At 39.0% G+C, this 12,022-nt stretch overlaps 1 protein-coding gene across 1 annotated transcript; it reads right to left on the minus strand.

Moving 5' to 3' along the window:
- Positions 1-2,292: 2,292 nt before the first annotated feature.
- Positions 2,293-4,495, minus strand: LOC127137119 (CDT1-like protein a, chloroplastic). Its single transcript, XM_051063603.1, has 2 exons — positions 2,707-4,495; positions 2,293-2,609 (listed from the first exon to the last, which is right to left on the minus strand). Exons 1-2 carry the CDS (start codon positions 4,058-4,060, stop codon positions 2,293-2,295), a joined length of 1,671 nt encoding a protein of 556 aa, XP_050919560.1. The 5' UTR covers positions 4,061-4,495.
- Between the last annotated feature and the right edge of the window lie 7,527 nt (positions 4,496-12,022).

The following is a 12,022-nucleotide window of genomic DNA, read 5'->3' on the forward strand; positions in this document are numbered from 1 at the left end:
AAAAGAAAGAAAAGTGTGCTCGGAGAGATCTCGCACGATCTCCTGCCTACGTACCTCATCTGGTATGAGAATCAGGGCGACGTAGTTCAACTAAATAGGGGTTGCCATCTGAACATGGACTTACAAAGGAGGACACCAGTTGTGTCAGAGGAGAGTGGGCGATGTGTTCACGTCCTAGCAGTAGGTGTCGCAGCTCGCTGAATCGAGTCTTAGGCGGTTACCTCTTTGCAATAGAACAGATTGACATGCCACAGGATCGGAGACGCACGAAAGGTCTAAAAATGGGGAAGCTCTGCCCTAGAGTTGTCATGCAATATGTACTTAAGTGTTAGGATTTACAAATGGGAATATCTACCTATGTTAGCATGCAGAGAAAATGGGGATTCTAACTATGTTATCATACAAAAGGATATGGGAATCCTACCTATGTTATCATACAAAAGGATATGGGAATCCTACCTATGTTATCATGCAAAGGGTTCTATCTAATGGGTGCTACCTAATCGGAACAAGAATCGACGAATGGAGCAAGGAGAAGTGTTAGGGATAAGGGTAGATGGCGATGCATGAAGCAATCGACTTACAAGGTTGATGGCGATGCATAAAGCAATCGACTTACAAGGTTGATGGCGATGCATAAAGCAATCGACTTACAAAAGGGTGGATGAATACGTGCTGGTTCTGTTAGGTTTTGAGAAAATGATTACTCGACGTTGGATCGAGGTTTTGATCTTGTTTTGAAATGGTTATCGAATGTTCATTTTAATTCTTGTATTAACAGATGAATAAAGAATGAAAGAATAAATGTTATACATTTCATGGGAGAGGGATACATTTGTTATGAATGGGGGTTGTCATGGCAACCAAACAACATAAATATATGCCTCATACATCATACAAGTAGGCAACAGTCAATCAGACAATAAGATATTTAATCAAATAATCAAAGAAATGAAATAAATGAGCGTTAAACAACGTATGAGTGTAAGTGTAAGGGAACCGGCTCATTGTAAGAAAGCCCAAGAGTAAGCTATGTGAGGTTGATGGCGATGCTTAAAAAGCAATCGACTTACAAGGGTGTGAAAATGGGGCTCGATATTAAATCGAGAAAAATATGATTTTTATAGTTTAAAAATGGTTTTGAACTAAATTAAAATACAACAACTATGCATTATTAACAAATGAAATTATGAGCATAATAAACATAAAAAAAAAGAAAATGTTAATAAAATACTAAAATAATAAAAAAATGCTAAAAGAAGATAAAATAAAATAAATAAACAAAAAGTAACACACATGAGTATTGAACCCACCCCACTCAAGAATATACACACTGCCCTTCTCCACCAGACCACTCATCTTTATCTGCTACTGAGATACTACGTTAAATATATGAACCAGGCTAAAAAAATAAAAAGATTTAAAATAAAAAACAAAATAAACATTTTTATGGTTTTTGTGTTAAAAACAAATTAAATTAAATAATAAAAGAAAAATTAAAAAAAAGAAAAAAAGAAAGTGGAAACACAGAGGTTCGTCTTCATCGCCATCGTCCTCCCCACCTCACGAACTCAACCTTCCCAAACTCACTCCTTCACTCTCTCTTCTCTCGGTAATGTTCATCAACACTCACCAAACTTCACATTTCTCTCAATCCCACTCTCGTTCTCAACGAACCCCTCTCAATCACTCTCAGCTCACACAATATTTTCAATCAACAAGCATAAAGAGAAAGAAAAAGAGGTCCTTACAAAGTGTCACTGCGGTGGTGGTGAAGGATGCGAAGAAGCTGGCCTCCAGGTACGATTTTGGGGTTTTAGGTTTTCTCTGTTTCAGATTTTCGCCTCCAGGTTTCTGTTGTTCTCTTCAATTTCGCCCCCCTCTCTTACTGATTTCTCCCCTTTTATATTTCCACAGCTAGGGTTTGAAAAGGTATCTTTGGTGTTGCAAGAAGTTACTCTGCGAAGTTCCTTTTGTGCTCAGAAATTGGAGTGGCCTTTTTTGATGCTAGAATTTGTTAACAGGTAATCTGAGCATCTGAGCATTCCTCTCTGTTTTGTTTCTATTCCAATTTGGGAATATTTCTTGAATTTTTACTGCTTTGCTGTTTTTCTTTTACCGCAGTGAAAATCAGTTACAAGTGGAGTGGATGGTCCCAATCAAGTTTGTTCATTGACAGATCCCTCTGGATTTGGTCTTCGGTGACTTGTGGGTCGAACATGCCGAGGTTGGCTTATGGTTCACAGTTTGGTAGGAGAATCCTTTCATTGCAGAATGATTTGGGGACCTGCTTCAATGATTTTGACTGGACACCTTGATAGAGTCTGGATTGGCCACAACTCCAACCCAGGGAGTAGTCACACTGTGGGAATTGACGGTAGTAGCAACCTCAATTACAGGCATCTCTGTCCGTGCCTTTTTCTGCTCTTCATGTTGGATTTCTAATAGAGACTTCGCCTTGAAACCAGGAGCAGGCTTCCAAGCTCTCCCTGCAGGCAATTCAGTATTCTGGGAGGCAACAGGACTAAATGACTTTGAGTCATTCTCAACAAGTATTTTAATGATGCTTTCTGAAATATTAGTAGTGAGGTCACTAACTTCTTGATGACCTGCAATTGTGATAGCCGTTCTGGATACACCGTCCTCGCCGCTTGTTTGTTTGAGGTGTGTTTCATAATCTTCTTCCCTCCTTCAAATTGATTTCACTATAATTTGGCTTTTCAGATTCTGAATTCTTCGACTGCTGCAGAGTTACATTTTTTAGCAATCCCTTCGCTTGACCGGTAGATTGGGATTTGGAAGATCTTTGCTTCTTTGATTTCTTCTCAGTAGCCTTAACAAAATCTGAACAGTTAACCATTATCTTTTGCAGGAGCTCCTCTTTTGTGATTTCATTTGTTTTGGCAGAGCTAAATATAGAGTCAATCACATTAACTAGTTCCACTAATGATGGAGGATTGTCATCTGATGCATCCAAACTAATTTGATTTTGGTTGATTTTCTCAAAGGAATAACAAAGATTCTCTTGTATCTCTCGAGGCAGGGAAACAGAATCAAAAGATTTGCAATACTCAGATTCAGGCATAGCTTTGCTAGATTCTAACATGTCTGCTCTATAATCGAAATCACCATTGCCTTCTGTGAGTGTAAAGTCAAGCGCTCTTTTTGCGGGCTTAAAGCCTGACATAGACTTTTGAGCAGTCATTTTCTGAGGCTTAACATCAGAGCCAAGCACCAATCTCTCAGGTGCTGACAGAGCAGGTGTCTGTGTCAACAAACTATCAGCACAAGAGACAATTTTTAAATCAGGGCTTTCAGAATTACAGCGGCTAACAAAACGCGGAGAGGATATCTTATGTTCTGATGGTGTATTAATAACATTTGCCTGAAAAGACATTGCCAATGATTCCTTCTGCTTGCCACTTTCTGCATTAGGATTACTCTCACAATCAGACAATGGTGTACATTCTCTCTGCCATGAGCTTTCACTTTCTTGGTTGTCTAGGGAGTCAGATTCATCTGATGACAGAGAGGTTTCGGATGATGAAAAGCTTTGAACTTGCTTAGTCTGGACCGTCTGTTCAGTAGCATTCCTCTGATAAAATCGTCTTTTAAAAGATGGAGTCAAATGTAAGTTGTTCAGCTGCTCTACAACTTCATTGGAAGTTGATGAAAGTTCTGCTGCAAAATCTGCAGGCCCTTCATTGAAAGCCAAATTACAAGCTTCTTGGCTAAAGGGCTCTGGTAGTCTGGACTGTGGAATCTTAGTAACCTGAGGGTGCAGATTAAAGAAATTAATCAGCCTGGAATTAAAAAGTCGTCTAAGAGCTATATCTGCAGACTGTTCAGAGTGATCTTTTACAACTTCGAAAACCAAGGTGATCTTCAAATCCGGCTTCACAGACAAGCTCTTCTTATCAACTTCAGAAGACGACTCTTCTTTCTTTTCTTTGTCAGTGGACTCATCAGGATCCTCTTCAGCAAGCTTACAGATCATATCAAGGGCTTTCCTAATAAGTTTCTTTTTTATTGTCCTCGGACTACTGTGTTGTTGAAGCATTTCTCGTGATACATTCAGTGGCAAAGTGTCAGAATCAACAAGACCAATCAAAAAGCTCAGATACTTAGGCAACAATTCATCAAATTCATCTGAAATGAACACTCGTCTAACATACAACTTCAAGTTTGATTTGTTTGAATTGTAATAACTTTCGTACAAGTCCTGAGGTGCTTTTGGTGGCGCATAAAAGACTACTTTGAACTCGACATCACCTTCAGCAGTAAAGTGGCTCCATGATAAAGGTTTGTCGCCGCTAAAATCCTTGGCAAGAGAGTTGTAGAATTTGGTATACTCTTCCTCTGTAACCTCCTTTGGACTTCGCAGCCATACAGCCTTCACATCATTTAAAAGTTCCCACTCATAAGTTGTTTCCTTCACTGTCTTTGTTTTAGGCTTTTCTTCTTCGTCTTCACCTTTATCAGCATCTTCTTCATCTTCATTGGTTTAACATGGTTTCACCTGGATTATTGCAGCAAGCTATGGTCATGGTAATTTGGCTTGATGCAGGTCTGGCATTGCAGCAAGGCACAACAAGGCAACTGGCTTGGCAACGTGTTGTGTGTACTGCAGGATGGTGTTTGTGCAGGGCTGTTATGGTTCGGTGTGGCTAGGCATTTGTTTCCAGCAGGACCAACTTGTAACATGGTTGAGACTTGCCTTTTGGCTTGGTGCAACAGTTAACAACTCATCCCATTATCTCATTGCACAAGTGGTTCATACTTCTGCAGGTATGGTTGATATACCCTAAGTCTCCATTTCACTGTTGTATTTCTGTGTTTTCTCTTGACTTGCTCCAACTGACAGGAATTCCATCATGACTACTAACTTAGCTTGGTGATAAGCAACAACAATGCAGGAAGGATGCTTACAAGAACCAACTGATTTTTTTGATGAATGTGATCAAATGGCATTGGATTGGTAACATGTTGCAGGTAGTATTTCAATACACTTATCATGGCAATTAATGAGTTGCTTGTTGTTCAACAGGATTACGGTAACAAGGAGCTCAGGTACCATCTTTTATTCTTCTGCATTTCCTGCTTGTGATGTCAAGTGGCAGCAGATGTGTTGTAGCAGGCTAGCATGATGACGATGGTATGGTGCTGTTGCAAAGCAGGATGTGACATGATTGTGGCAGCAGCATTGGCTAGACCATCTGCATCCATGATTTTGTTGCACAAGTGTGAGGTTCTTGTTGTAGCCAAAGGACATGAGCAAAGGACAATGGTTGAACTGTTAGGGGACTCCTTGGTCAATGGTTAGGGGCAGGCCAAAGGCAAATGGTTAATGGTTCAAAAGCTACAAAGTCAAGGTGCACCACATGTGTTACTTGTGATGGAAGCTACCAAGAACGAACATAAATAAGCATGAGGGTTGGATGACACATTGAAGAAAAAGGCCAGGCCAAGTTGGGTGGGCAAAAGCAAGTGAGGGTTGACTTTGGTCAAAGTTGACCAAAAAGTCAACCGTTGACCAAAGTCAACAATTGGTCAAAAATGCATTTTTTTTGTATTTTCTTTGTAAATGAAAAATGAATTATTGGTTAGGATGAAATTTAGGGTTTGGGGAATTTGGGTTGACTTTGGTCAAAGTTGACCAAAAAGTCAACTGTTAACCAAAGTCAACAACTGGTCAAAGTGTCAATTTTTGTGTATTTTTTGTATGAAATCAAATGTAATGAAATAAAATTGAAATGGATTAACAAAATGGTTTGAAGTTGGTTTCCAAATTGTTTTGCCTTATGACTTGAATGTTTGACTTTGAAAAGAACATGACTTGACAGGCAATATATGTTAACAGGGCCATGGAATGATGGTATAAGATTAGGATCTGAAAGGGATATTCATGAATCAAGTGGCATGATTGGCAATTGGCTTGAAACACAAGAAGCTTGGTTGTTCAGATGACTCAGACCATAGATGTATTAACAATCACATGAACAACACCATGACTTTGGACCAAGACCAAAAACGTAAAAAATTCAGGACCAAAATTGGGGTATGACAGTCTCTTTTGACCCTATTCCTATGACATATGCTGAATTGTATCCATCGTTGGTCCTCAAGAACCTTTTGCAACCAAGAAATCCACCTCAAACCCCTGGACCACTTCCATGGTGGTACAAACAGGAACTCCGTTGTGCCTTTCACCAAGGAGCTCCCGATCATGATATTGAGAATTGTTACCCCCTGAAGTACGAAGTCCAAAAGCTGGTTAAGAGTGGAATGGTGTCCTTTGAGGACCGTGCACCAAATGTCAAAGCTAATCCACTACCTGCTCATGGTAACCCTTCTGTCAATATGGTGGATGACTGTCCTGGGGAGTTCAAGGTATTTGATGTCCACTTCATTAGAAGGTCCTTGGTAACGATGCACAAGGATATCTGTTTAGTAAGCGATTGTGAGCATGGTCATGATGGTTGTGCTATTTGCAATGTCAATCCTAGAGGTTATATGGTTGTGAAGAGAAACATCCAAAGGTTGATGGATGAAGGTATGATTTAGATCCTCCAATTCCGTCACGTGGATGATGATGTGAATGTAATAGTGCCAATATTCAAGACACCAGAGAAAGTGGTGAGTTAGTACGACAACAACAATAGTAACAGTGTCAGGAATAGATCGGTATCGCTGTTGATTATACGGTTAGAGGGCCCCATCCCGTATGCATCCGATAAGGTTGTCCCATATCAGTACAATGCTACCATGTTAGAGAATGGTCAAGAGGTTCCTTTACCTACGACCAGTTCTGTTGTGAGTATAGCTGATGTTACTAAGGTGACCCGTAGTGGTCGTGTCTTTGGGCCAGTATTCCCTAAGAGTATGGAGGATATATCTGTTAATAAGAAGGTTGAGGTGCCTGTAGTAGATCCTGTTAGTGCTCGAAAGTGTCAGTCTCGTGAATCCAGGGTTTGAAGCCTAACGATGATGATGAGGTACTCCGATTGCTCAAGAGGAACGAGTTTAATATGGTGGAGCAGCTGCTTCAAACTCCCTCAAAGATTTCAGTGTTGTCTCTGCTAATGAATTCAGAAGCGCACAGAGAAGCACTACATAAGGTGCTAGAGCAAGCTTACGTGGAACATGATGTTACGATGGATCAATTTGATCATATTGTGGCTAACATCACTTCCTGCAACAACCTCAGTTTTTGTGATGAAGAACTCCCCGAGGAGGGTAGAGATCATAACCTGGCTCTGCATACTTCAATGAATTACAAAGAGAATTCTCTGTCAAATGTGTTGGTTGGCACTGGTTCTTCATTGAACGTGCTTCCGAAATCAACTCTATCAAGGATGTCATACCAAGGAGCTCCTATGAGATATAGTGGCATGATCGTCAAAGAATTTGATGGTTCTCGCAAGACTGTGATTGGTGAAGTGGACATTCCAGTGAAGATAGGTCTGAGTGATTTCCAGATTACTTTCCAAGTAATGGATATCCACCCGGCCTACAACTGCTTGTTAGGAAGGCCATGGATACATGAGGCAGGAGCTATTACTTCGACGTTGCATCAGAAACTGAAGTTTGTTAAGAATGGTAAACTTGTCATTGTTGGTGGGGAGAAAGCTTTGTTGGTAAGCCATCTGTCATCTTTCTCTTATGTAGAAGTCGAGGATGAGATTGGAACTCCGTTCCAAGCCTTGTCTATTGCTAAGGAAAAGAGAGTTGGGGCACCCATGTCCTCATTTAAAGATGCGCAAAGGATTGTTGAAGATGGTAAGTCTGACCAGTGGGGGCAAATGGTAGAGGTCTCCGACAATAAGAATAGAGCCGGTTTGGGATTCCATCGAGGTTCATAAGTGGTTAAAGCGAAAGATGTGCAACCCAGTTTTCGTAGCGAAGGATTCATTCATGGTAATGAACAACACTCAGCTACAGTGATCGAGGGTGATAAAGATGAAGACTGCACCAATTTTGTGACGCATGGAAAAGCTTGCAACAATTGGACTGCTATTGATGTTCCTATTTTTATGCATCGATCTTGTAAGACCCCAATTTTGTCCCTAAGATCCCTCATGGCATCATATCACATCATTCATTGCCTCAAGGATCATTGTGCACCTTGCCTCCTTCCTTGTGGGTTGGTTATCCTTTTGAGAGTGGTTCTTGATCACCAAGCATGTTTTGCATTGGTATATCATTGCTTTTCTTGTTACTACTAACCAAAAGTACAAAAATATGTCATCTAACCTTTGTCTTGCAGATGAAGCAATCAACAGTCAAAGCAGTCAAAAGGCATTCATTGAGCCATAAATGGTGGCCATTCCTGAGAATTTTGACACCACAAGCATTATCAAGAGTTCATATGAGATATGACATCATTTTGAATCAAAATCTCAAGTGATAGAGGCTTGAATTCCATCAGAACATTTTCAGGTCAACTGGAAGCCTAGAAAGTCAACTGTTCAGTCAACTGATGGATTTGGAGGTGGGAAGTGATTAGAAATACTTCATTCATGTTCAAACAAGTCTTATTTGACATTTCAAACATCAACATTGGAGAAAATAAAGTCAGGTCAAAACTTTCCAAAAATAGAAAGTGACCTATAATTCAAATTTGCCAAAAATGGAAAGGTTTTAGCCTAACTTCAACTTCAAATTACATCACCAAAAAAGCTTCAAATGAAATTTTGTTTAACATGAAAGTTGTAGATCTCTCTCTCCCATTTCCAAAAAGTCCAAGATCATCAATTTCTCATGTGTGGTTAAGGAGATATGATCAAAACATGGCAAAGTGTACATTGAACTTCAAATGTGCATAACTTCTCAACCATAGCTCCAATTCAAATGGTTCTTTTTGCTAATTTCTCATTTTGACCTCTAGTTTCCAAAACATACATTGCATTGCATAATTGGTCATCACATAATCATTTGCCTTTCACTTGATTTTTGGAGGGAAAAATTGAAATTAAAAATTGGTGAATTATTTGAACATTTGGCAATTACCATTGATTTTAAAATGTGGTTTTAAGTGAAATTCAATCCAATTCGTGTACTGTTCACATGCAATTTCCATGCATAAGGGTGAAAGATCAATTTTGCCAAAACACCTTGAAACTTCACTAATCCATTTGTATTTTGATTAAGGCCTAATTAAACATGATTAGGAGGGGGTATATAACCTAAACCCTAACTATTTTCAGCGAAGAACAATTCATTTTCAGATCTAGATCCAAATTCTTGAAAATTTTCTCTCACTTTTTTCTTGCAAATTCTTCAAACACAAGCCACTTTTCTTGATCCATTCATCATCTGGTAGCATTTGTGAGCGAGTTTGAAGGAAGATCCAAAGGGAATTGTGCAGCATTGAAGCACATGAAGCTTGAACTCAACAATGGCAAATCCAAATTCTGTCGGAATCAAGCACAATTAAGCTTCAATCCTCTTCCCAAACACTTGTACAAGCATCATAGAAGGACTGTTTGAGCATTGCAAGGCCTGAATTCGTCCAATTCCAATTCTGCACTTCAAGAGGCCACAAAATTGATTCTCTCTTTTCTCAAATTTCTTATGCTAATGTTGTAGATCTCGTTGTTGTGGTTGTTCTGAGCTTTGAATCATTAAAATCCATGCATTATTGGCTGAGATATGATTGTTTGAAGTTGCATGAATGAAACTTGATTTGCTCGATCCACTTGATGTATGATGTTATATGCTTAGCCAATGCTTGATTCGTGATCTAGGATGCTTAGGCTACATGTTGATATGATTGATTTTAAAAACTGGAGAAAATGTTCTTGATGTTCATGTTGATTCCACTGTTCATGCGCGTTTTGAAGAAGATGAAGTTCAGAAGCTTTGGCCACGCTTTGATCCATTTCCTGCCACGATAATCCGTTCTCTATTGTTCATGTTAGGGTTAGCGCGCTATTGGCTGCATGAGGCGCTCATGCGCGTTTCTGATTGGCCAGCGCTGGTGTTTAATAAAACGTCGCGTTTTGGTCCTGGCGCCAATCACAATTCAAATTCGTTCCGCCTTCGATTCCCAACGGAGACATATCCAAATGCCATGCTGATTTTCTCCTTTCCTTCCATGTGTTCATGTATATGCTTCACATATCATTTTTTATTTTTTTTCTTCACCTTCCAAAATTCATATCAAATTAAAAAATGCTCCAAAAAATATGAGGATTTTTGCATTGCATTCCTTATCTTGTCTATTATTTTTGATGATTAATTTCAAAATTGTGCATGGCTGGAATTGTTTTTGTGCTAGGGAAGGTGAACATGTATGCATTTTGTACCTTGCCTTTCCATATCATTTGTGAAATGCTGAGCTTTTATCTAATGAATCTGAAAATTTACATGTTGAAACTAGACACTTTGCTTGAAGTTATGGTGTTGATTTGGTATTTTTATCATGTGTCATTGCTGTTTTATGATCATGTGAATGTAGGTGTGACAATTTGTGTCACACCTTTGCTTGTTCATCTTATGTGATGTGTTTACCATGTCAAATGAATTCCAATTGCTCTGACTTTTTGCATGATACTTGATATGAATGTTGTGAATGAGCATGAATTTTCTTGGAATTATTTGATTGATTTCTGATTTAATTGAGATTTTTCATTCTGGTTGGTCACATTTGAGCTTTAAAATAGTCTTGAACTTCAATTGATCATGAAATGGATTTGATAATTGATATTGATGTGAGACTTTTTGGATTGTTTCAAGATGTGCTTGAAGTTGATTCATGTTAATTTTCAGCTTCTGTTTTGAATTTTTTCTCCATCTTTGACCCTAGGCTTTGACCTAGTGGTTTGCCTCTCATGTTTGAGCTTTGATTTCAGGTTGAACATCCAAGTTATATGGTTCATGATGCTCCATCATTTGAGCATTTGATGTTTGCCTTTGACTACTAACATTGTGTGTTTTGTAGGGTTGTTAATTCATTTGAGCTTGACTTGTGGCTTATGCCCTTTGCTTATTGGGTTTGACTGTTGATATTAACTGTTGGTTGTTTGTCTGTATAGTTGTACTGATTTGTTTGATGTTTCCACAGGTACATTACTTGCTTAAGTTCATTTTGAACTTGCTTTTGCTTGGTTGCTTAACCACTTAGGTATAACCTCTATTCTTCATGTAGTCTGGAAGACCTGTCCTGTTATGGGGGCAGACACCTGTCTGAAGTCCTCCTTAAGAGGCAATGCTTGTGATTGTTTACTCTTTGTGCCAAGCAGGAAAAGTCCTCTTATGAGGCAATTGGTAGATAAAAGAGATGTGTAGTCCATCTCCTACTATTCAGTGTGTCATCCCTTTGCTCACATAACATGTTGATGCATTATGGATATTAACCCAAGATATTATAGAGTCATTCATTTGTGGAGAAGAGTTCCAACTTTCTGAACTCCCACACATTCCATTATTCAAAGCTCTCCCAGGCCAGGGATAAGAGCTATGAGGCACACCCCTCATCTCCATTTCATCTGCTTCACCCTAACTCTCAATGTTAGGGTTAAGAGCACAACATACCCCATTCCAGTTGACTTTAAAGTCTAACCTTGCTTGAGCCTAATTGATTGTATATAGTGTGTGCTAATTGACTTGTTTGTCTGCTTACTTGATTCATCTGTGCATATCTGCTTGAGTGTGCCTTAGTGCATTTATCATCATCATTTGTATATCATTTCATAAACTTTGCTTTATAGCATTTTTTCTTTGTCCATGGAGGAGACAAGCATAAGTCCATTACTTGGCAGTTGTTCCTATGATGTGGTGGGAGACTAGTATAAGTCCATTGATTGGCATCTGGTATCCTTGTTATTTTGTTGTGTGAGAGTAGTGTAAGTCCATTGACTGGCATCTGATATCATTGTTTGTTTGTTTTAGGAGATTGGTGTAAATCCATTGATTGGTATCCGGTATCCATCTTTGTTTGTGAGATTGGTATAAGTCCATTGATTGGCAACCGATATCCATTTTTCATTTACTTATTTGCTCATTGCCTATTCCAAAGGAA

Source organism: Lathyrus oleraceus, chromosome 4, assembly GCF_024323335.1.
Source record: "Lathyrus oleraceus cultivar Zhongwan6 chromosome 4, CAAS_Psat_ZW6_1.0, whole genome shotgun sequence".
Classification (NCBI taxonomy): domain Eukaryota; kingdom Viridiplantae; phylum Streptophyta; class Magnoliopsida; order Fabales; family Fabaceae; genus Lathyrus; species Lathyrus oleraceus.